This window comes from Leptonychotes weddellii, chromosome 7 (assembly GCF_054177405.1).
Source record: "Leptonychotes weddellii isolate Sample4059 chromosome 7, ASM5417740v2, whole genome shotgun sequence".
NCBI lineage: Eukaryota > Metazoa > Chordata > Mammalia > Carnivora > Phocidae > Leptonychotes > Leptonychotes weddellii.
This window is the reverse complement of record NC_138375.1, coordinates 110,167,186-110,192,955: the sequence shown is the minus strand read 5'-3', so window position 1 is coordinate 110,192,955 and position 25,770 is coordinate 110,167,186. Positions and strand designations below refer to the sequence as shown.

The 25,770-nt window shown below is 41.2% G+C and overlaps 2 protein-coding genes across 4 annotated transcripts in view; both read left to right on the top strand.

Annotated features, from left to right (window-relative positions):
* The first annotated feature begins 12 nt into the window (after positions 1-12).
* Positions 13-7,235, top strand: HARS2 (histidyl-tRNA synthetase 2, mitochondrial). 2 transcript variants are annotated; one of them, XM_081826963.1, is made up of 13 exons: positions 13-292; positions 1,497-1,571; positions 1,850-1,969; positions 2,095-2,190; positions 3,158-3,283; positions 3,388-3,495; positions 3,753-3,851; positions 4,141-4,234; positions 4,788-4,915; positions 5,007-5,111; positions 5,409-5,525; positions 5,731-5,877; positions 6,434-7,235. In XM_081826963.1, the coding sequence occupies exons 1-13, from the start codon at positions 185-187 to the stop codon at positions 6,491-6,493; spliced, it is 1,383 nt and encodes a 460-aa protein (XP_081683089.1). In that variant the 5' UTR covers positions 13-184; the 3' UTR covers positions 6,494-7,235. The 2 variants fall into 2 exon arrangements, with proteins under 2 accessions (XP_081683089.1, XP_006731527.2); XM_006731464.3 differs by having other exon boundaries at positions 14-292; positions 5,007-5,246.
* A 755-nt stretch (positions 7,236-7,990) lies between these two features.
* The window catches only part of ZMAT2 (zinc finger matrin-type 2), a 35,728-nt gene continuing 17,948 nt past the window's right edge, over positions 7,991-25,770 (top strand). The window contains exons 1-6 of one of the 2 annotated variants that reach the window (XM_006731474.3): positions 7,992-8,133; positions 8,466-8,559; positions 9,844-9,967; positions 11,401-11,474; positions 11,928-12,073; positions 12,793-15,036. In XM_006731474.3, the coding sequence (XP_006731537.1) occupies positions 8,116-8,133; positions 8,466-8,559; positions 9,844-9,967; positions 11,401-11,474; positions 11,928-12,073; positions 12,793-12,936 (600 nt within the window). In that variant the 5' untranslated portion in view covers positions 7,992-8,115 and the 3' untranslated portion in view covers positions 12,937-15,036. Of the gene's footprint in view, positions 8,134-8,465; positions 8,560-9,843; positions 9,968-11,400; positions 11,475-11,927; positions 12,074-12,792; positions 15,037-25,770 lie in introns of those variants that run through there. The other variant, XM_081826969.1, reaches the window with a different exon arrangement.

The following is a 25,770-nucleotide window of genomic DNA, read 5'->3' as shown; positions in this document are numbered from 1 at the left end:
AAAACGGAGCTTGAGAGGTTCGGAGCCATCCTTCAGGCTTTGGAAAGTGCGGAAGTGATCGCATTTTCGCTGGTGCTACGGCTAACCTCTACAGCGCTCTGCACCCTTACTGGGGTGGGGTCCGACCTGCCTCGTTCTCAGGTCCTTTGGCTCCTGTCTCGGAAAGGCTGCCTCCAGTTACGCGATGCCCCCGTTCGGACTCCTGCACATGAGGGCCTGGGTTTCACTGTTCAACCAGCTCCTGCGGCCGTCCGGTCTTGTGTGCATCAGGGAGGTCCATTTTCATAGCCAGGTGAGCCAGACTGAGTGGTCTGTTGGGGCAGGATATCAAGGTCTGAAAGCATGGACTCGCGGCCTGCAGTCCAGTAGTACAGTCGGGTTTTTTTTTTGAGTAGTCTACCGGTACTGAGCTAAGCATTTTAGACGCTTTGTCATTTAATCTTCATAGCAATCTTGAGAGATTGGGATTATTTCCATTTTACAGTTGAGGAAAGAGCTGCAAGGTTAAATGACTTATCTACGGATACATAGTAAAGGAGTCTTTTTAATAGAAGTCCACAGTCACTTATGTGAACCTCTTGGGGTCAAACACATTCTTAAGCAAAGTATATGAATATCCCTATTAAGTGAGATGACTGAAGACCACAGGTAGACTGAGTTCACATTAGAGTTACCTCAAAATGAGCTCCCCCTCCCTGAAAATAAAGAAACCCCAAAACCACTTTTCGGTTTTTAGAGATTTTTGGATTTTGGAATTGCAGAGGAAGCACTGTGGACTTGAACTGCCATCCTTTGGAGGAGAGAATCCGCCAAAATATGGAACTACCACATCCTCTGTATTTCTGGAAGGGCCGGCATACAGCCTGCTGCTAATAAACAAAATTACCAATTCATTTTTACTTTGGCATAGACCCTAGCAGATGCATTGTGCTATTATGAACAGCAGGGTTCAGATCTTTTGTTATTAATTTTCGTTACAGCATCCTACCAGTCTGATTTTTTAGTTCAATTTGGATATCCATTCTTGGTCACTCCACAAGCATGTTGTGTGTTTTGGGCTTGTTCTCTTCTGTCTTTAGGTTACTTTTTCCATGTCTCTAAGCCTAATGACCATTGCTTCCTTATTAAAAATTCATGTTCATGTTTTTGCTCTTTGAGTAGGAACTAAGAATTGGAGATCATACTAATTCCTACTCCTAGATGGTTGGTGGAAGTAGTGGTGGAGATTGTTCTGTGCCTTCATTGTTCTCCGGTGCTTAAGCTTTTCCAGACATTTAAAAACTCCAAATATGATAAAAACCTGATCTCATGTGTATTAAGTACATAGTGCAAATATGATGTATGTTTTGGAGGGAGGCCGAGATTGAAGTAGATAAAACAGTGTTCAGGTTGTCTTGCTCAGGGCCAGATGTCTTTGCAGGTCGGGCCGTAGGGCCAGAGATGTCCCAGGTCTGGCCAGTCTTGTGGCTCACATCTCACATTCCTTTTTCTGCCAGGTTTCAGAGGCAGTGTTAACATCCCAACTGAAACCACATCAAGAGAAATCAAATTTTATTATCAAGACACCAAAGGTAATGCCCTTTACCCCACCCTGTCCTATTAGAGTGCCTTGGAGACTGCCTTCTGCTCTGCCCTCTGCTCTGCTTGTCTCTTCCTAATCCCTTTTAATGTCTTTTGAGACTAATTTTAAAAAAAACTTCACTATTCTTGAGATACTGATAGGGCTCAGTCAACTGAGCTCAAAGAGATTTCAACTTCCGACTTTCGATTATAGATGTTGTTTAACTCTTTGTCTTAAATGGACTTGTTTTTTGTCTGTGTTTTCACCATGGCTGCTTTTGGTTTCTAGGGCACCAGAGATCTTAGTCCCCAGCAGATGGTTGTGAGGGAGAAAATTCTTGATATGGTTGTTGGCTGCTTTAAACGTCATGGAGCAAAGAGATTAGATACTCCAGCATTTGAGCTTAAGGTAAGAGGAGAAAAGAGAGTGCTGGAACTCCAGTTCTTTATCTGCCTTCAGTTTCCCAAAGAACTTTTAGCCTGTGTTCTGGAGTCCTCCTTTGAACTGTGGTGGTTTTTGTTTGATCCCTGCAGGAAATGCTCACTGAGAAGTATGGAGAGGACTCTGGGCTAATCTATGATCTGAAGGATCAAGGTGGAGAGCTATTGTCCCTGCGCTATGACCTTACTGTATCGTTCTGAGTGTTAGAGACTGACATCTCTTTCCAAACCCAGAGGGCTTCCTTTGACAAAAGGGAACAACAGTGCCTCTGGGATCCCATAGGTCTGTTTGCAGCAGCCTTTACTTCCAGTTCCTCCCAGAAGGCAATTCTGCCAGCAGAGCCTGGCCTGGAGCACTGTCATTTAACTTTACTGTGTATCAGAAATACGGATTTCTGGCCCTTAGCCCCAGATATTAATTCTGTACCTGGAGTGGGGTTCAGCAGTCTGCATTTTAAACAGGCACCTGGGGTCATGAAGAGGCAGGTGGTTCTCAACCTATACTTTAAGAAACATTGACATAGGGGCTCCTGGGTGGCTCAGTCGTTAAGCGTCTGCCTTCAGCTCAGGTCATGATCCCAGGGTCCTGGGATCGAGCCCCACATCGGGCCCCCCGCTCGGCGGGAAGCCTGCTTCTCCCTCTCTCACTCCCCCTGCTTGTGTTCCCTCTCTCGCTGTGCCTCTCTCTGTCAAATAAATAAATAAAATCTTAAAAAAAAAAAAAAAAGAAACATTGACATAAAAAAAAAAGAAGAAGAAAAGAAGTGAAAAGACATTGACATAGAAGTTGCAGGCAAATCCAGGTTCTGAAACTTGACTATTTTGAAATGGCTGAGAATTGATCTGAATGGGAAGGAATAGCCCATACTTGGAGTTCTTGGGTCATTTCTATCTCATTCAGTGGGCAGCAGGCCAGCTTCTCCTGCTTTTTTACTGAACTTGCACTTTTGCTTGGTGGGATTCCTTCATTCCTTTATATATATTGAATGTCAAGCACTGCTAGGCATTGGGACAGTGGGAAACAAGACAGAGAATGTTCTTGTTTTCATCCTAGTGGATGATATCCAATTGGTAATGGCCCAGTTCTCCCAGATGTCTTTACACTGGGCCTAAGCTTTGGATGCAGTATGCTTTCTCCTTAACCTGTTTATGTGAGGTCCCTTTTGCTCGTTATCTGGCCATGAATAAAGTGAAGAAGATGAAACGCTACCAAGTTGGAAAGGTGTGGCGGCGAGAGAGCCCAACCATAGTCCAAGGCCGCTACAGGGAGTTCTGCCAGTGTGTAAGTGACCAGATGTGGGCAGCATGGTTTGATAGTTTGGGGAGCTACAACCTGGGAACTGGCTGCTCAGTGAAGATTTTTTTCCCCCTTTTTCTTTGCTGCAGGATTTTGACATTGCTGGTCAGTTTGACCCTATGATCCCTGATGCAGAGTGTTTGAAGATCATGTGTGAAATCCTAAGTGGGTTGCAGCTGGGGGACTTTCTCATTAAGGTGAGACCAGGACTGAGGACTGAGGGGAGAAGTCTGGATTTGGCCTGATGCTCTCCTAAAACATAGGTGACCCCACCCTTTAAGCCTGTAGACCTGGGACTTTCTCAGTACAGCTGTTGTATTTCATCTATATCTATATAGTCATGCTATGAAATTTTTTTTCTGTCCTTTTTACGAGATAGGCTAATAGGGACTGCCATTGTTTTGAGGGAAAAAGCATTGACAAGGCACTTGGGTTATTTCCGCTGAGTTCACAGGTCAATGATCGGCGGATTTTGGATGGGTTGTTGGCTGTCTGTGGTGTTCCTGAAAGCAAGTTCCATGCCATCTGCTCCTCAATAGACAAACTAGACAAGGTAACTAAAAAGACATGCTTCAGTAGACCATATCAGGGTCTCTGCTCTGCCCTCAAATCTGTACCCCTAGAGAAAAATAAGGAGACAGTGACTAGAAGTGAGCTTTGTCTGGGGAAGGTAAGGAGATAGTCCAAAGCAAGACCTGAGCTTTGTTGTGCAGTGGGTTGACTGTGGCTGCATTTCCTAACCTGCCTCTGACTTTGTTGAGTGTAGTGTTAGCTACTCATGACATTTCCAGTTAGATGAGGAAGGATCTTGGAACTGGGCTAATGTTTGGGTGTTTGCACAGATATCTTGGAATGATGTGAGACATGAGATGGTGGCAAAGAAAGGCCTGGCTCCTGAAGTGGCTGATAGAATTGGTGACTATGTCCAATGTCATGGTAAGAACCAGAGTTTTCAGAGCTCTGTGATAGAACTGGAGTGAGGGGGATGTGTGTACAACTTCTACCTCAGAAACAGCTCCTTTCCAAAGATAAGCTAAGTGCCAGAACCTGGCCTGAATTTAATTTCCCTTTTACTTAGTGTAATAACAACTTTATGTCTTCAGATGGCAAGGGCAGCGGAGGAGAGTCTGGTCATAAGAGATCAGGATGGTTTTTTTTGGTTTGTTTGTTTTTTTAACTAAGAAAATGAGGAGGAGGGGCACCTGGGTGGCTCAGTCGTTAAGCATCTGCCTCCGGCTCAGGTCATGATCCCAGGGTCCTGGGATCGAGCCCCACATCAGGCTCCCTGCTCAGTGGGAAGCCTGCTTCTCCTTCTCCCACTCCCCCTGCTTATGTTTCTGCTCTCGCTATCTCTCTCTCTGTCAAATAAATAAAAAATCTTAAAAAAAAAAAAAATGAAGAGGATTAGCTGGAGCATATTAAGAATAAATTTGGGTAAAACACATCTGGGTGAAAGCACAGACTTATTTCTCCCCATATGTCTCCCCAGGTGGGGTGTCCTTGGTAGAGGAAATGTTCCAGGATTCTAGACTATCCCAGAACAAGCAGGCCCTAGAGGGCTTGGGGGACTTGAAGCTGCTATTTGAATACCTGACTTTATTTGGAATTGCTGAGAAGGTAAGCTGAGTTGGGAGTGTGGACTTCCTGCTGAACTTTGGGGTTTTCAGTGTCCTGAGTCTTTTGGGACTTAATATTCTTGTTCCCACAGATCTGTTTTGACCTAAGCCTAGCTCGGGGACTGGACTACTATACTGGAGTGATCTATGAAGCGGTGCTACTACAGACCCCAGCTCAGGCAGAGGAGTCCTTCAGTGTGGGCAGTGTGGCTGCTGGTGGACGCTATGATGGGTTGGTGGGCATGTTTGACCCCAAGGGCCGCAAGGTGCCGTGTGTGGGGCTCAGTATTGGGGTGGAGCGAATCTTCGCCATTGTGGAACAGAGGTTGAAGGTAGGTGCTAGGTAGGAGTGGAGTGGGGCTGGAGACTAAAAACTCATGTTTGTGGATATACAGTTGGACTGTTTTCCTGATGATTCTTTTTGTCTTTTGTTTTAATTACTGATGCACAGGAAGTTTTTTATTAGTTTTATTTTCTTCTCTCTCTTTAATCAGACTTCTGGTCAGAAGATACGGACCACAGAGACTCAAGTGTTTGTGGCCACACCACAGAAGAACTTTCTTCATGAACGGTTGAAGCTAATTTCAGAGCTTTGGGATGCTGGGATCAAGGTATGGTAGAACTGATATCCAAGTCGTCTAGGTATGTTTGGCCATTCAGGTGGCCATTTCTACGTAAAGCCTAAGGTGGAACTCAAGACCTTTCTAGTCTTCACTAAAGTGTCTTCTGGTAGGAAGGCTAGCCCCTTATTTCTTTGGAAATGCTTGAGGAGTGTGGTCACTTCTAAGCCCCTTATTCTGTCTTCACCCTTTTCAGGCAGAGCTGCTGTATAAGAACAACCCTAAACTACTAACTCAACTGCACTACTGTGAGCACATGGGTATTCCACTGGTGGTCATTATTGGTGAGCAAGAACTGAAAGAAGGGGTAATCAAGCTTCGTTCAGTGGCCAGCAGGGAGGAGGTGAGTGGGGGAAATAGAAGGCACCAAGTGTTTCTACTTTTCTTAGATTCTTTAAGAAATATGTATCTTATGGCTAAGGAAATGTCTCCATGGTTAATAGTGGTAAAGATGAATGAAGACCCACGCAGGCAACCCGTTAGCCAGTGAATATTAGGTAGGTGGGCAGAAGGACAGATGAAATCTTAATGGGTATTTTGAGACCAATCCAACAAAATAGACACAGATCAGGTGTTTGAAAATCCCTTTCTCTCTGTGTCTCTCTTTTTAAAGACTTTATTTTTTAAGTAATCTCTCCCACCCTGCTTGGGGCTTGAACTCACAATGCCAAGGTCAAAAGTCACATGCTCTACCACCTGAGCCAGGCAGGTGCCCCAGGTGTTTGAATCTCTAGTCTTGAGGGCATACATTCTCTAGTTCAGCTTGAAGCCCACATTTCTTTCTACTGGTTATATAAGTAGTGGGAGCAGATGCAGGGTAAAATGAATCTGGAAAAGCAGTGACTAAGAAGCTAGTATCACTCTCTAGTTTGTCACATGAGGGTTCTCTTATGTTACAGGTGGCCATTAAACGAGAAAATCTTGTGGCTGAAATTCAGAAGACACTATTTGAGTCTTGATCCTTGCCTGCTTGCCATCTGCTGCTTTTTCTAGAGGATGTTTCTTCTAGGACTGAGTTCCTGATGGAATTCACAACTGCTGGCCAGGATCGGTGACAAGTTCCTTGGCCTCCTCCATCCTTTCTGGGTACAGAACTGTAGGAGGCCCTGAGGACTCCTGGGCTAGTGAGAGCAGCTATTCTGCGTGGATGCAGATGGCTGGTATGTGAAAGAGACATGCTCTAACTGCAGAGACAGATGGCAGATTTGAAGTGCCATTGAATGCTGCCAAGAGGTGCGGAGATGGTTGCTTTGAGCAAGGCTCTAGGAAAGTTGCCTCAGGCTGAGACCATTGAGATCAGACAGATACTTGACCTTCCACTATGGCTTCTGAACCAGATTCTGGGAAATTTGTCCACAACCTGCCCTTGGCTTGTCCAGGGAGTTTTGGGAGACAGCAAGGAAGGGGAAAATGGCTGCTTTCTCCTTTGTTTGAGGACAAATATGCTATCCTAAGGGCACAGCAGTGCTCATTTTGATGTGGCATCTCTCTAGTCCATCCACTGTTAATAGAGTGAGGCTGTCTGTTTAGTAATCTTGAATGTTGAATTTAATAGGTGACTGACAAAATGGTCTAATCTTTTGAGATTTTGGAGACCATTTCTTGTGCCAGAATTACTGCTTGACTATATTCCATGTTCTCCTATGGAGGTGGCTGTTCTAGAAGTGATTGGATAATATATTAAATAAAATATTATATATAGTTTGGGTGATTTGTTATCAGGAGATTGGTTTGCATAGGCCGTAGAAAACGCTGGAGTGTACACTGGAGAATTCTAAGAGCTAGGAGCAACCTCCCAAGGCTGATGCTTCTGTATTCAGTGAAGGGAGCAGTCACAGTTCCCCAGTGCTCCCCACTGCCCGCCCCCCCCCAACTTGGAGACACAGTCATGTCTAAATCAACATATAGTGAGCCATCTGCCAGAGTTCTTCACCCTACAGTGTTGCTGATGACTGGCCTTTCCAAGTCCAATCATGTTGATTAAATTGTGCCCTATAGATTGAATGACTATAAAGTTCTTCACTGAAGAAAGATGAGTTAACTGAAGGGTGATAGCATTGCTTCAAAAATAAAGAGACTGTGCAAAAAAAACGCTTTCTACGTATGCTGTGGGAAGGCTGCAACTTTTAAAAACACTGGTGTCGGGGCCATATCTTTAGTGCATACAGGTAATGGGGCAGCTAGAGGCTCCTGATAACCAATGCAGCCTCAAAGAAAATTTAGAAATTCTTGGCAAACGCACGCAAAATTGATTAGACTAGATCAGAGGGCACTGATTTGAACCGTTTCCTTGTTTGTAAAATAGACGAGTTGAACTAAATCAGCCCTTCGATGCTTGTTTAGGAAGCCAAGGCAAAAACCATTTGTAGGTGCCCTTACTTCCGTATTGCTTCACGGTCTCCATGCGCACGCGCCATTTCCTCGGGGCAGAGGAGGGGCCGACAAGCGTATTTTAGAAGCTCTCCAGTCCTTAGCTCGTTTAGAACGCGAGACTCTAAGCTTATTGGAGGGCGAGCTTGCTTTACGGCTCAGGGCCGCTTTTTACGTCATTTTCCGGCTTCCCATTCACTTCGCAGTGAAGATGGCGTCGGGTAGCGGGGTAGGTGTTGTGTGTAAGGAGGCTTTGATCGGGGGGCAGGGGGTGGCTTCTCAGCGCGGAATATCCTGCACCCGACTGGCTTCTCAACACCTCCTTGCGGTCCAGTTGCCTGGGTTCAAGAGCTTCCCTGTGGGGTCCTGGCGCAGGGTCTGTGGAATCCCGGAGGTCTTTCGGGTTGGGGTCCTGAGGCCACCTCAGCCTCCTGGTGCGGTCCGGAGAGTTTTCGCTCTCTACAGTCCGGGGGTCGCCTTGCCAGCGTGGACGCGGTTCCCTCCGTTTCTCTAGGGGTTGGATATGATTAGCCCGAATCTTGAGCGCTTTTCTCCCTACAGACAAAAAACTTGGACTTTCGCCGAAAGTGGGACAAAGATGAGTATGAGAAGCTCGCCGAGAAGAGGCTTACGGAAGAGAGAGAAAAGAAGGATGGTGGGTGCCTACTCCAACAAGGGTTACGGGTATCGTAGAGGCGAAGCCATAGCTGGAGAGCGGGTGGGGAGTTGAAATGCGAGGTCCTCATACCCTGTGTATCCTCTGGCAGAGTGTTGCCTCCCTGGTTCTCGATTTTTTAATGTATAAAAATGAGAGCGAGGAAATGGACTGAAGCGGTTTTGAGGTGTTTTCTAGCTCCGTTTCCTCTGCTTTCTTGCCGTCCTTTTGCTTAGCTCATTTCCTACTTTTCTCAAGTACAAAGAAGAGAGTAGAATCCTTGGTAGAGAAATGGACTATTTTGCTGCTGTGCATTACTGCTATTGAAGATACTCTTTCCCTTAAAGTCACTTAAGGGGAAGAACATCATAATTGGCCCAATCAAGACCTTGCCCTATAGTCTGAGAAGAGCAAGGGTACTCACCAAGGAATGTGTGATTGTTTCAGCTGGTGGTTTAGTAGTACTGTTCTCTATGTGTCAGGGAGTTGGTTCTCCTTTCCGAGATAGAGATTCCACTATACAAAAAGAACTTACTTTTTTATCTGTTTTCAAACATACGCATTCTTCTTTCACTTTACTTTCACACCACCTTGCACACACTAATCCTTTTAGTTTTGATGTAATTTGTACAATAGTGCCGAGTATGTAACAGGTATTTCCTGAATGTTGGTCCCCTATTAAAAATTTTCCCCAGCCCTCTGAAGATTGCTTTTGTGTTATGCTTGGGGTATCTGTCCGAAAGTATTACTGAATATCCTTACTTTTATTTAATTTTTTTAATCTTTTTTTTAAAAAGATTTTATTTGAGAGAGAGAGCATGAGCAGAGTGAGGGGCAGAGGGAGAAGCAGACTCCCCGCAAGCAGGGAGCCTGATGTGGGACTTGATCCCAGGACCCTGGGATTATGACCTGAGCTGAAGGCAGACGCTTAACCGACTGAACCACCCAGGCGCCCCTCCTTGCTTTTCTTTTAAAAGTTTGCTTTTTGTGAAAATTAGGAACTCTCTTCAATTCAGTTAATCAATAAATAAAAAACTTTGGTTTTAGACTTGTTGGTTTTAAAGTGTTAAAAACTCTATAGAGAGTTTAGGGATTGCTTATCATTTTTCCTGTGTTGAGATTCTCCCCTAGCTGCTGCTAGAAGTGCTCATTGTGTCCCTTGGTTCAGGCTCAAGAAAGAAATGAGAGTAGACATCTGTATTTTGGGTTTCATGCATTTTTTTTTTTCCTTTCTCCTTAAGAAACTGTAATATTAAAGGGACTTCTTTCTCTATTATATTTTAGGAAAACCAGTGCAGCCAGTCAAACGGGAGCTTCTCCGGCATAGAGACTATAAGGTGGACCTGGAATCCAAGCTTGGGAAGACAATTGTCATTACCAAGACCACGCCACAATCTGAGATGGGAGGGTGAGTGACTTTTCGTCTTTCTCAGGAGCCAGAAATAGGTCAAATAAACTGTCTATGTTGGTTTTAGCAAGTGTTGAGGAGGTTCTCTGGCCCCAGGAGAACAACCATGTTACCTATAATTCTACCTTTATATTTGTTTTTCTCTCCTCCCCACCCAAGGCCTCAACTAAACATAGTAGTGTCTCTAGGAGAGACCACTCTGTAGGCCTCTTCATATTAGTGCTATCACTACTTTTTAATATCTTGGAAGAGGAAGAAATGAATGAAAGGACTACTAAGGACATTTCTAGGGGAGAGATTAGGTGGAGCTAGAATGGAGCCTAGGAGCTGTTGATGGTGAATAAAGGGAGTTGAGGTTCCAGACTGGTTGCAGAGTATGTTGTAGTTGTTATGGATTGCTTGATCGTACACCTTCCTCCTAGACCAAGACTATAACCCATGGGAAGAAGTGTCCTGCGAGAGCTCTAGTCTGTTTTGCCCACCATTACTTCTTTGTTCACTTAGGTCTTCTAGCAGAAGGGCAAAAACGGCAGTGAGTGAGATGTCTCTGGTTTGCTTAGAAAACCCACAAACATCATTTCTCTCTGTATTAGTTATCTATTGCTGTGTAAATTAACAAATTCACCCAAAATTTAGTGGCATACAACAGCAGATAGCTCACAATTTCTGTGGGTAAGTAATCTGGGACAGACTTACTTAACCTCTGTGGTTCTGGCTTAGGGTTTCACAAAGCTTCATTGAAGATGTCTGCTGGGTCTGCATTCATCTGAGGCGTAGGTGGGCCTGATTGATTTGATTGAAAGCTCTTTCATGTGACAGTGCTTTGGAGGCCTCAGTTCTTTGCCTCATGGGCCTTTCTGTAGTGCTGCTCACAGTAAAGCAAGTGGCTTCGGCTTCCCCAGAATAAGACATAGACAGACTAAGACCGAAGCTACCTTTTTTTTTTTTTAAAAAATGACCTAATCTTGGAAGTGCTATCGCATCACTTTTGAACTTTTATTTTAAAATTTTATTTATTTATTTGAAAGAGAGAGCATGAGCAGGCAGAGGGGCGAGAGAGAAGCAGACTCCCCACTGAGCAGGGAGCCTAACGTAGGGCTCAATCCCAGGACCCTGAAATCATGACCTGAGCCGAAGGCAGATGATTAACTGACTGAGCCACCAGGCACCCTGAGATATTCTTTTGGTCACAGATCAACCCTAGTACGAACTGGGAGGGGACTGCCCAAGGTACAAATACCAGGAATTTGGGGATCATTGTGGGGCCATCTTGGAGGTTGGTTACCATACTCTTCCAAGAGGTAATGCTTTATGAAAATGAGAAGTACCTTCTTCTTGTAAAAAGAAAATTTACCTAAAAATATGAGTTTGTTGGTTGAAAACATTACCTTAGAGCTAGATTTGACACAAGTGCTGTTTCTTCTGTTTGCTAGGTATTATTGCAATGTCTGTGACTGTGTGGTGAAGGACTCTATCAACTTCCTGGATCACATTAATGGAAAGAAACGTAAGGCTTGGAGGTAGTTTGTGACTAGGGCTGGGACTGGGTTTTGGAGGTGGGGTAGGGGAAAGAGTGGTTTCAGTTGGATTTTTTTTTAATGCCTGAGAATTTCTCCAGTAGTTTCAGTACAGGGCATGCTTTACTTCATTATCTAATGTTTCTGGAGGCCCTGAGATGAGACACTGTTCTAGGCTCTCAACAAGGTCTTCTCCAAGGCCTAGCTGTCCTGACTGGTGTGCATTTGCTCAGTAAGGGCAGTTGAAAGCCACTTGCATCTTGCTATCTGTAGCTGCTTCTTCTGGGAACAAGTAAAGCCAAGGGAGTTTCTTTTTCCAGTCATAATTATTTTTCCTGTGTATTTTATGAAAAGGTTTTTTGTTTTTTTTTAATGTCAAAGACTTTTTGAGGGGCTGAGGATATTGTAATGCCATCACCATTTTCACTGTTGATCCCACCCAGATCAGCGAAATCTGGGCATGTCTATGCGTGTGGAACGTTCCACCTTGGATCAGGTGAAGAAACGTTTTGAAGTCAACAAGAAGAAGATGGAAGAGAAACAGAAAGATTATGATTTTGAGGAAAGAATGAAAGAGCTCAGAGAAGAGGTAAGGCTCTGGTATCTTTCCATCTTTTGTCCCCCAGCTTTGAATTTTATGTTACGAATCATGAGGAGGCTCTCTTCTTCATTCCACTCCCACCCCCAGAGGATAGTTGTATCCTGAATTTCACTATACTGGGGGAAACATTTATTGCCTTTGTTTGGGACTCTTGTGATCTGAAGGATATGGCTGTAAACCTATCCTTTTTTTTTCCTGGACTGTCTGGGCCTACTTATTTTTTTTTACTACAGGAGGGATTAAATACACCTAGTCCCCAAGAGGCACATGGAACCAGGCTGACAGGGTCAGAATTCTCTTTCCTTCACTTACTGGCTATGACTTTTGGGCAAGTTATATAACCTCTCCATGCCTCAGTTTTCCCATTAGAGAGAGATCTTAGTTTATAATCTACATAAAGCGTTTAGATCAATTACTGGCATGTACTGTGTGCCCCAGGATAATAGTTGCTGTTATGTGGTTTTGCTTCCATAACCTTTTTAAGAACTAGAGATGAATTGGAATGTAGGACTGAGAAGTGCTCTTCACAGGCTAAAACTGCTCTTTGTTGTTCTTTAAATCTTTACTGTGGCTTTTCCTCTGCTCTTGAAATTTTACTTGTTTTTAACTATTTTCTCCTAAAGATAGAAAGGAATCTTGATACTCACTTGTCTCTTTCAACGTTTGGCTCAGGAGTCTGAACTGATTCTGAGTGATTTCCCCCCTAGGAGGAAAAGGCCAAAGCCTACAAGAAAGAGAAACAGAAGGAGAAGAAAAGGAGGGCTGAGGAGGACTTGACATTTGAGGAGGATGATGAGATGGCAGCTGTGATGGGCTTCTCTGGCTTTGGTTCCACCAAGAAGAGTTACTGAGGCTTTCTGTGCTTGGCTCTTTGCTAACTTTGTGTGTGTGTGTGTGGGGGGTCATTTTTGGGGGGTACTTGGGAAAGTCCTTAGGAGCCGCAGTGGGGAGGGCTAGAGGTGGGTGTCTGTGGTTTCCCTCTACTTTGGGAGAGAGCACAGGATGCAGAGGTAATGCTGTGGCATATTCCTTTAGCCTCAGTATATCACTGGAGTCACAGGACCTCTGCCTGAGTTCCCAATAAAGAAAAACCTCTTCTGAGGCTGCTTTCCCAAAACTCCCCCTGTATCTTTCCCTCTTCATCTGTCCAATTTCTTCTCTGAGCATCCTACATTTATCCTGTGTTTTCCCTTTGTTTTAATTTTGACTCTTGCTTAGCCTGCAGCAGAAGGGTTCTCTGGGTCCCCAGTGTCCAGTTGATAGCACTCTTCCCCTCCCCCCCAACCTCCCTGTGATTCTCTACCACCTGCTCATGCATGTGTATTTCTGCCTGGGTCAGTGGTATGTGCGGGTGTGTGTGCATGAATTTGTCACATAGAGGGAGCCTGAGCTAGAACCTCAGAGTATTGCTGCATTGGGGCCTGATGTTCTTGGCTCTCTCAGTGCATGTAATAGGAAATTAAATGGGATGAGTGTTTGGTGTGGTTTTTGTCTGGTGAATTTTTTAACTTTTGTTTTTCATATGTAGACTGTTCAGCTTTTCCTGTTTGTTTCATTTTATTGAGGATTACTCTTTTTCTTTTTTTCTTCCTTGTGAGCAGGCTCTTGGAAGAACCTGTTTGATGCAAAAAAGAAAAAGGAAAAAAAAAAAAACTTCATATGGGAGCCCTTGGGTCTCAGAGACTGTTCAACATGTATAATAAATGGCATTGACTGGGCCTATTCACATTTGGTGGGAACATTCCATATTCTTCCCTGTGTATTGTTTTTGTTCTTCCTACACTGAGTATTTACATATAGAGCTTCTTCTTTCTTCTCCCTTCATTTGAGCCCTGTCACTTTTTTTTTTTCTAGGTTCCTTCAGCACGAGTTGTAATTTCCTCTGATGGGATGTGTGTCCGAAGGAGTCTGAACCCAACTTTTCCTATAATTTTAGCCTCCTTTGGTCTGTTTTTGGAACAGAGTTTAGGGTTGAGCTTAGTGTTTTCCTTACTATCTGCAGTTAGACTAGGCACAGGGTTACTAAGTTTTGGCACTGTTGACATTTTAGGCTGGTTAATTCTTTGTTGTGCATTTCAGGATGTTTAGCAGTATCCCTAGCCTCTACTCGCTAGATGCTCGTAGCACCTCCTCTCCAAGTTTGACAAATAAGGATATGTCCCCAGGAGTTGGTGAAATCCCTCCCCGCAGTCCCATTTAGAAGCATTGATAAGCTGCCTTCCCTATATTGGTCTAACTTGAGAATTGGATGGCACAAACTGCTTACCTAAAGAAAAAGCTTTGATATTCCCTGGATTGGGTACTGTGCCAGATCCCAGGGATACAGAGGAAAAAAATCTGTCTCTTGAACAAACCAATAATAGTTACACAAACTCCCAACTAGGTGAATTCTATAATAACCTTTGGTGGTTCTGTATCCTGAAAAGTGGGCTCTGTGTGAGTTAACAAGGCTGCCACCATATGGCTTATTTACATTCTCTGCCTCATTTAGCCCCTTGAAGCATCTGAACCACCTGTGGGTCCTTTAAAGTAGTATACTCTTTCCTTTGAACTTTTGTACATAACTCCCTTGCTGCCAGGTATAACTTTTGCCTAATTTATTTCTGATGCTCAGTCTTGCCATTGGGATCACTGTGAATGTGTCTGTCTACTGGCTCACAGTTTCACATACAGTATTTGTTGGCCAATTGCAGGCAGATTAGTGGGTTATTTCCTTGACAGGATTATGTGCTCTACAGGTCCTTCCAGTAATGCTCTACTCCAGTAGCCTGGGCCCTTTTGCTCCTCCTTTCAAGGCAGGCTGGAGAAAGTGTCAGCTGAGTTCCTTCCATTTTTTAGTACTCTTCAGGAAACCACCTAATTCAGCTTGTCTTCAAATGATTTCCCATTCTCTTTGGTACAGTGGAATCTTACCTTTGGTCACCTATAATAAAGAGCAATTCTGAATTTTAGGTTTTCTATCTAAATTCTCTTGGGACTGGCAAGTGGTTTGGGTCTCTAAGGGGTAGGTCTAGGTCGTGGGTATGTGAAGGGACTCAAGCTGGTGACTTGGAAAGGGGGAAGAATGAGATGGGGTGGAAATTTAGGACCCCAGAGCAATTCCAGATAACTCAAATCTCTGAAAGAGAAATTTCTTTGATGTTTGTGGTCTTTCTAAAATCCATGGAAATTTTGCATTTAGGTTGAGGAATATGCCTGTGACTGGCCTACATGTGTTCATTTATTCAGTGATTGCTGAGATGCTGAACATGTTCTAGGCCCTGATATTCTTTTTTGGGGTAAGGCATCAGGGTTCCAGCTCTCATGGAATTTATATTCTGGTGGAATTGCCTTTAAAGTACCTGGGGAACAAAAGATCGGATGGCTTCAGATGATTCTGTGGCTTCAGGCATCTCCAGGGACTCTCTTATCTCTCTCATAACCCCCTCTAAAAATTTAAATGTGAAGATTCTTTAATCCAGCAATTCTACTCTAAAAACATACCTTTGTATGTGTACATATACTTACAAGGATGTTTACTGCAGCTTTGTTTATATAACAGTGAAACATTTAAAATAAAACTGGTACATTTATTCTTGAATATAATGCAACCATTACTATATATGTGAAGTAGATCTGTGTACTAACAAGAAAGATCACCAAGACATACTGTTAAGTAAAAAAAAGCACAAAAATAATAACAAACTGATTTCCACACCCCTCCCAACCTCCTTCATAAAACTGTATTGTACATACAGTGAAATATATAGATTGAGAAAAAGGACTGAAAAACACACTGAAATTATAACTGGTTAACTGGAAGGAATTATGGGAAGAAAAAGGTTAGCTGTTAAACTGTACATAAAAGGAAAGGATAACCACGTGGGGTTATTTATTTATTTTTGGTGGTTTTTAAAAATTTTACTTTTGGAGCCAAAACCCAGGAATGAATATATGTGGGGGTTAAAATAATATTTAAAATAGTAATAGAAGTAATACCATGGAACACCTATTATGACACATCAGAGAGGAGCTGTGGGGTTTATCTGGTTTAGCTTCAAAGTTCCAAGGTAAGGCCTGGAATATAGCTTGCACCTTGTAAAGATTCCACTCTTCTGACTCAGGCACTGTGAAAATCGATTTGATCACAGAGTGACTCCCTGTGGTTGTCCAATGAGTGTAGAGGCTGGAGGTGGGTGTCCACAGAGAGTTGTGGACCAGATGACTGCTGTGTGGTAATAGAGAATAAGCTTGGAAGGCAACTGCTTGGGAGAGCTTGCTAGGGGGTAAACAAGATGTGAGTCCTCACAGCAGTATGTCCTCAGATGATCACTCTGGGTGTCTGGATAGGGCAGTTTTTTAGACGCTAGAGTGTACTGGATTATTCCTGTTCTTGTTAACTTACTGTATCACACATCTTTCTCGCCATTCAAGATAGTATAATCTAGAGGGTGTGGCCAGATTGGCCCTAGCTGAGCGGTTCCTTCAAGGAAGGCATCTTCTAACCACCGGAGTGCTTCAGGACCTTCTAGCCCTTTTGCCACTGTGCTGGCTCTCTTCATTTTCCCAATAATCAGCCTTGGAGAGAGTGTTTAAGACTCCTCCTCTGTCCAGAGCACCAGAGCGACTGGGTTTCCAGTGGATGTTCAGCTCCCTTTACACCAGGAATCAGGCTTCTTGGGGAAATGGTTGATGCTAGGACTGGGGAAGGAAATAAAGAGGTGAACCTGGAGCATCTTGTAGTGCCAGAAAGTAAGGAAGTGCTAACAAAAAACAACCCAAAGCAAATAAATGAAAAACTTTTAAAATTACTTTTGGTGTTTAGTAATGTTTGTCCTTTTGTTCCACTGGTTATGGTTACACTTGTATCTTTTCTTGTGTCCTCAAATTTCTTTTTCTCATTCAGAATCTGTATTTTCATTTGTCAGCCATATCTTGACTCTCCTATTATATAGCCACAATTATTTTATTCTGTTTTCTCTCCTCCCATTTTTTTTAGTCGTTTTTAGGAAACAATTTGCATACTATTTTTTCCACTCTTACCACCACCTTTATTTTAAAGAACTACATCTTAATATAGTTAATGCTCCCCATCATAAGGTTTTCTGAATTTCCCCCCAGTTAGTCTTTATTTGGATGAAATTCATTCTTTAGTAAATTCTTCAAGAGAGGTTCCTGAATACTGTATTCTTGAGTTCTTGCATATTTAAAACTGATTTTTATAGCTTTGGTATTTGAAGGACAGGTGGATATAAAATCTTGGTTCACAGTTCTTTTCCTTGAGTTTTTAAAGACTTTGCTGCCTTTCTTCGTATGTTGTGAAAATACCAACCTGATTCTTTCAATTCCTAAATGATTTCATCTTTTTGCCTGGGGCCTGGATGGTTTTTTTCTTTCAAATCTAATTGATTTTTTTTTTAAGATTTTATTTACTTATCTGACAGCACAAGCCCAGGGAGAGGCAGGCAGAGGGAGAAGCAGGCTCCCCGCTGAGCAGGGAGCCTGATGTGGGACTCGATCTTGGGACTCTGGGATCAGTTAATGATCGGTTAAGTCAGCAGGCGCTTAACCGACTGATTGACCCAGGCGCACTCTAATTGATTTTCTAAGATAAATCTCACAGTTGACCATTCCATATCAATTTTCCCTAAGTTCATGAAACCCTTTTGATGTGTAGATTCACATTTTATTTCAAGGAAGTTTTCTTGTATTATAATTTTGAATATTACATCTGTTCCATTATTTTGCTTTTTTTCTTTAGGGACTATATATAATATATTTTGGATTTTTTTTTTTTTTTGCCTCTGTAGCACTTTGTCTCTGATCCTTCTTATTGCTTTCTTGATTTTGTTTTTATTTCTTGACTTTTAATTCCTTTCTTTAATATCACTTATTATATTTAAAGTCTTTCCCTTGGACATCTTATAAATTAGTCTTTTGAAAAAAAGATGATTTGTCTTTTTCTTCAGTTCCTGATTTTGACTAACTCTTGTCTTATATCTTTTTTGTTCACTTTTGTTCTTGGGTTTTTGTTTTTTTTTTTTTTTTGATTGACAATATTTTTTCATAACACCAAATGACTGTTTAAGACTATTCAATTGGGGTTGGAGTGTTGTGTTTGTTTCATAGTTAGGTTTTTAAATATATTCTCATTTTTTGTTGACTTTTTATAATATAATGCCTGCCATTTTCTATTCATTTTGAAATGCCTTTATTTTCCAGTTTCAGCAATTGCAAGTGAGGCAGGCAGTGTTTCTTCAAGAATATGCTCTTCTGCTGGCAGTATGAAGTGAAATAGAAGGCACTTTTTTGGGGGTGGAGCCCAGGCTGGTGTTATTCTATGGGAAACTGAAGGCCATCTTATTTTTTTCCTTGAAAAAATTTTTAATTGTGGTGAAATACACAGATCATAAAATTTACCATTTTAGCCATTTTTAAGTACAGTCAGTGGTATTTACATTCACATTGTTATGCAACCATCACAACCACCTATCTCCAGAACTTTTTTCATCTTGTAAAATTGAAACTCTGTCCATTAAACACTCCAATGCTCATTCCCAGCCTCTGACAACCATCATTGTTATTATTGGTACATCAATCATCAATGAATTTGACTAGGTACTTTATATAAGTGGAATCGCAGTATTTGTCTTTTTGTGACTGGCTTATTTATTTCATGTTGCATAATGTGCTCAAGGTTCATGTATGCTGTAGCATGTGATAGGATTTCCTTTTTAAGGCTGAATAATATTCTATTATATATGTTATATATATATAATTATACCACATTTTGTTTATCCATTCATTCACTGATGGACACTTGGATTGCTTCCATCTCTTGGCTATGGTGAATTCTGTTATGAAGATGGCTGCACAGATATCAAGATCCTGCTTTAACCCCACTTGCCCTTTAGTGTAGAGGTTAAGGGTCTGGGCTCTAGAGGCAGAGTACATGGGTTCAAGCCCTGGTTCTAGAACCTCTATACTCTGTAACCTCAGCCAAATAACCCTACCTCTGTTACACTGCTTTTTGATTTCTAAAACATTGACATTCATAGTACCTATTTTGTATAGTTCTTGTGAAAATTCATTGGATCGGGGTGACTGGCTGTTCAGTTGATAGAGCATATGACTCTTGATCTCAGGGTTGTGAGTTTGGGCACATGTTGGGTGTATAGATTAGTTAAAATCTTAAAAAAAAATTCCATGATTAATACCAGTAATATGCTTAGAACAATAACTGGCTTATAACTAGTGAATTGTTATTACTGGTACATCAGATAACTTAGGCAAGAGAGTTATTTTACCATCAGCACATCACTAAGTCACTAAAAGTCACTGACATCAAGCTAGAATCAAGTACAACTATGAGGTAATAAAGAGGGCAAGATCCTGCTTTCAATTCTTTTGGATATATACTCAGAACTGGGATTGCTGGATCACATACTCATTCCATTTTTAGTTGTTTGAGGAAACTTCATGCTGTTTTCCATAGCAGAGCACTATTTTACATTCCTACCAACAGTGCAGAAGAATTCCAGTTTCTCCATATCCTTGCCAACACTTGTTATTTTGTTTCTGTTTTTTTGTTTATATGGTAGTCATCTTAATGGGAATGACGTGATTCCTCTCTATTCTTGCATGTTTATTTTTCTGTTATTATTGTCTGCATCCATAAAATGTTGGTATTTTATTGGGATCATATTAACTAATCTATTAATTTGGAGACAACTGACATCTTTATGATATTAAGTCAAAGGGAAGTTTTCCCCTTGTTCACAAGTCCATGTTTGTGCTTTTTAGAAGTGCATTAAATTTTTCCACACATGAGATTTTGTACATTTAACAAGTTTGCTTTTAAGAATTTATCTTGTTTTGTTTATAGATAGGATATTCTATTCCTTAACACTTTCTGACTTGTTATTACTCATGTATATGAAGATTGTTGATTTTTATGTGTAAATTTTATATGCTGACACCTTACTAAATTGTTTTATACTTCTTTTCCAGTTTATATACCTCTATTTGTTTTCCTTTCTCTGACTGCATTGGATAATTCCCCCAATGTAATGTTAAAAAGTAGTAAAAATAGAAAGCATCCTTGCCTTGTTCCTGACCTTTATTGGAATTCTTCCATTGTTTCCCCATTAAGTAAGATGTGTCCCTAACATGATTATGTATGTGTGTATATATAATATGTATATGATATAAGATGACAAAATATGTATGCATACATGGTCAGATTAGAGATACAGCCAATTCCCATTTTAACTATTTTTTTTAAAAGATTTTATTTATTGGGCGCCTGGGTGGCTCAGATGGTTAAGCGTCTGCCTTCGGCTCAGGTCATGATCCCAGAGTCCTGGGATCGAGTCCCGCATCGGGCTCTCTGCTCCTTGGGAGCCTGCTTCTCCCTCTGCCTCTCTCTCTCTCTCTCTCTGTCTGTCTCTCATGAATAAATAAATAAAATCTTTAAAAAAAAAAAAAAGATTTTATTTATTATTATTTATTTATCTGACCAAGACAGACACAGCGAGAGAGGGAACACAAGCAGGGGGAGTGGGAGAGGGAGAAACAGGCTTCCTGTGGAGCAGGGAGCCCAATGCGGGGCTTGATCCCAGGACGCTGAGACCATGACCTGAGCCAAAGGCAGACGCTTAATGACTGAGCCACCTAGGTGCCCCCCATTTTAACTATTTTTTAAAAATCTGGAATGTGTGTTGAATGTTATTGAAGGGTCTTTCAGCACATAGGGAAAGATGACTTTTCTTCTTAGATCCACTGATTTGGTAAATTATACTAATGTAATTCCTAATATTTCATTCTGCATATCTGGGATAAATACCACTTAGTTGTGATGTTATTTATATAATGTGTTGTTGGATTTTGTTTGCTAATATTTTATTTAATTTTTTTTGCCTCAATAAGACAGTTGTAGGTTTAGAGAAAAATTCCACAGAAAATATAGAGAGGAAAAAAAAAAAAGAAAATATAGAGGGGACCTATGTGCCTTCTCTCTCCCTTTCCACCTTTCTATTATTAACATCTTGCATTAGTGTGGTAGATTTATTAAAATTGATGAACTAATATTGATACATTAATATTAACTAAAGTCCATAGTTTATTTTAGTGTTTATTCTTTGTGGTTTATATTTCTGTGGGTTTTGACAAATGCATAAGAGTATCATATAGAATAGTTTCACTGCCCTGAAAAATGCCCTGTGCTCCACCTATTAATCCCACCTCCCTCATCAAACTTCTGGTAACCACTGATCTTTTCACTCTCTCCATAGTTTTGCCTTTTCCAGTGATATATAATTGGAATCTTAGAGTATATAGCCTTTTCAACTGGCTTCTTTGACTTAGCAATATGCATTTAAGATTCCTTCATATTTTTTCATAGCTTAATAGCTCATTTTTTTAATCATTCAATAATACAAGCATACTTTTTTTCCTAAGATTTTATTTATTTATCTGATGGAGAGATAGAGCCAGAGAGCACAAGCCAGGGCTGGGGGGGCAGGGGATGGCAGAGGGAGAGGGAGAAGTAGGCTCCTCGTTTAGCAGGGAGCCTGATGTGGGGCTAGATCCCAGGCCCCTGGGATCATGACCTGAGCTGAAGGCAGATGCTTAACCGACTGAGCCACGCAGGTGCCCCCAGGCATACTTTGTTTTATTGTACTTTACTTTATTGCACTTCACAGATAATTTTTTTTTCCCCTAACAAATTGAAGGATTGTGGCAAACCTGTGTTGGCACCATTTACCCAACAGCATTTGCTCCCTTTGTTTCTGTGTAATATTTTGGTAATTCTCACAATATTTCAAATTTTCATTATTATTATATTCGTTATGGTGATCTGTGATCAGTGATCTTTGATGTTACTATTGTAACTTGGGGACACCATGAATTGTGCCAGTATAAGAGTAAACCAGGAGTGCCTGGGTGGCTCAGTTGGTTAAGTGTCCAACTCTTGATCTCAGCTCAGGTCTTGATCTCAGGGTCATGAATTCAAGCCCCATATTGGGCTCCATGCTGGGCATGGGACCTACTTAAAGAAAAAAATATATATATATATGTAAATAAATATATAATAATATATATACATTTATTTATATTAAAATATTATATATATATAAATACATTTATTTATAAGACAGTGGACTTAATCAGTAAATGTTGTGTGTGTTCTTAACTACTCCACTGACTGGCTGTTCCCCATCTCACTCCCTCTCCTTGGGGCTCCCTATTACCTGAGACAAAACAATATTGAGATTAATAATTAATAGCCCTACAATGGCCTCTAAGTGTTCAAGTAACAAAAAAGGTAAAGCTAGAAATGACTAAGCTTAGCTAGGAAGGCATGTTGATAATCAAAATAGGTTGAAAGCTAGGCCTCTTGCACCAAACAACCAAGTTGTGTGTGAATGCAAAGGAAGAGTTCTTGAAGGAAATTGAAAGTTCTATTCCAGGCTGGTCCGAAGGTTATCTCAATTGATTTGTTCACAGTCAGTTACAGAACATTCTATTCCAGTGAACGCATGAATGATAAGAAAGTGAAACAGCCTTGTTGATACTGAGAAGGTTTTAGTGTTCTAGATAGAAGATCAAAGCAGCTACAACATTCCCTTAAGCCAAAACCTAACCCAGAGGAAGACCCAGACTTTCTTCAGTTCTGTGAAGGCTGAGAGAGGTGAGGAAGCTGCAGAAGAAAACTTTGAACCTAGCAGAAGTTGGTTTATGAGGTTTAAGGAAAGAAGCCATCTCCATGACATAAAGGTGCAAGTAGACATGAATGGACATTTTTCCACAGAAGACATACAGATGGCCAACAGACATGTGAAAAGATGCTCAACATCACTCATCATCAGGGAGATACCAATCAAAACTACAATGAGATGTCACCTCACACCTGTCAGAATGGCTAAAATCAACAACACAAGAAACAACAGGTGTTGGCAAGGATGTGGAGAAAGGGGAACACTCATTGTTGATGGGAATGCAAACTGGTGCAGCCACTCTGGAAAACAGTATGGAGGTTCCTCAAAAAGTTAAAAAACAACAACAAAAAAAACAAAAACAGAATTACTTGAGGGGCCTGGGCTCCATCGATTAAGCCTGTGACTCTTGATTTCGGCTCAGGTCATGATCTCATGGTCTTGAGATTGAGCCCCATGTCAGGCTCCACCCTAGGTGTGGAGCCTGCTTAGGATTTTCTCTCTCTCCCTCTCCTTCTGCCCCTCCCCTGCCTCTCTCTCTCTTGAAAAAAAAATCTATATCTATATATATATATATACACATCTATATATATACACATCTATATATATAGATATATAGATATATAGATATGAGGTGCCTGGGTGGCTCAGTAAGTAAGAACATGACTCTTGGTTTCAGCTTAGTTCATGATCTCAGGATCACGAGATTGAGCCCTGTGCTGGTCTCCACACTCAACAGGGAGTCTGCTTTTCTCTCTCTCTCTCTCCCTCTGCCCTTCCCCCTGCTTGCGTGCTCTCTCAAATAAGCTTAAAAAAAAAAAAAAAAGAAAAATACCTTATGATCCAGCAGTTGGATCTACTAGGTATTTATCTAAAGAATACAAAAATGGTAATTCAAAGGGATACATGCACCCCAATGTTCATAGCAGCATTATCTGTAATAGTCAAACTATGGAAACAGCCCAAGTGTCCATTGACTAATGAATGGATAAAGAAGATGTGGTATATATATATATATATATATATACACAATGGAGTATTACTCAGCCATAAAAAAGAATGAAATCTTGCCATTTGCAATGACATGGATGGAGCTAGAGAGTATTAGGGTAAGCTAAATAAGCCAGAGAAAGACAAATGCCATATAATTTCACTCATATGTGGAATCTAAGGAACAAAATAAGCAAAGGGAAAAGGAGGCAAATCAAGAAACAGACTCTTAACTGTAGAGAACAGACTGATGGCTACGAGGGGGAAGTGGGTGGGGGGATGGGTTAAATGGGTGATGGGGATTAAGGAGTACACTAGTGATGAGCTTTCAGTGTTTTAAGGAAATGTTGAATCACTATATTGTACACCTTAAACTTACACTGTATGTTAACTGGAATTTAAATAAAAACTTAAAAAGCAGTGCAAGTTGAAGCAGTAAGTTATCCACACCTTAAACTTACACTGTATGTTAACTGGAATTTATTTATTTACTTATTTTTTTAAGATTTATTTATTTATTTGACAGAGAGAGACACAGTGAGAGAGGGAACACAAGCAAGGGGAGTGTGAGAGGGAGAAGCAGGCTTCCCGTGGAGCAGGGAGCCTGATGTGGGGCTTGATCCCAGGAGCTGGGATCATGACCTGAGCCGAAGGCAGACGCTTAACGACTGAGCCACCCAGGCGCCCTGTTAACTGGAATTTAAATAAAAACTTAAAAAACAGTGCAAGTGGAAGCAGTAAGTTATCCAGAAGATCTTGCTAAGATAATTCATGAAGGTAGTACACCAAAGAACATATTTTCAATGTAGACAAAATAGCCTGTTGGAAAAAGATGCCACTTTCATAGCTAAAGAGAAGAAGTCAATACCTGGCTTCAAAACACAGGCTTACTCTCTCAATAGGTGTTAATGCAGCTGGTGACTTTATTTTTTTTTTCTTTTTAAAAAATTTATTTAAATTCAATTAGCCAACATATAGTACATCATTAGTTTTTTATTAAATTGAAGCCAATGCTCATTTACAATTATTCCAAAAATCTTAGGGCCCTTAAGAATGATTGTAAATCTACTCTGCCTGTGGTCTGTAAATGGAACAACAAAGCCTGGATGACAGCACATCTGGTTACAGCATGGTTTACTGAATATTTTAGCCCACTGTTGAGATGTACTCCTTAGAAAAAAAGATCCTTTCAAAATAATACTGCTCATTGACAATGCATCTGGTCACCCAAGAACTCTTATGTTGTTCTCGTGCTTGCTGACACAACATCCATTCTGCAGCCCATGGATCAAGGAGTCATTTTGACTTTCAAGTCTTGTTATTGAAGAAATACATTTTGTAAGGTTACAGCTGCCACAGATGATGATTCCTTGGATAGATCTGGGCAAAGTAAATTGAAAGCCTTCTGGAAAGGATTCACAATTCTAGATGCCATTAAGACCATTTGGATTCATGGGAAGAGGTCCAACTATTAAAATTAATAGAGGTTTTGAAGAAGCTGATTACAACCTTCATGGCTGACTTTGAGGGGTACTTCAGTAGATGAAAGAACTGCAAATGTGATGGCAATCGCAAGAGAATTAGAACGAGAAGTGGAGCCTGAAGGTGTGACTGAATTGGCACAATCTCATGATAAAATGTTAATGGTTGAGGACTTGCTTCTTATGGATGAGCAAAGAAAGTGGTTTCTTTTTTTTTTTAATTTTATTATGTTATGTTAGTCACCATACAATACATCATTAGTTTTTGATGTAGTGATCCACGATCCATTGTTTTCGTATAACACCCAGTGCTCCATGCAGTACGTGCCCTCCTTAATACACATCACCGGGCTAACTAATCCCCCCTCCCCCCTCCCCTCTAAAACCCTGTTTGTTTCTCAGGTCCATAATCTCTCATGGTTCATCTCTTCCTCCAATTCCCCCCCCCCCGCATTTTTCCCTTCCTTCTCTTAATGTCCTCCATGTTATTCCTTATGTTCCACAAATAAGTGAAACC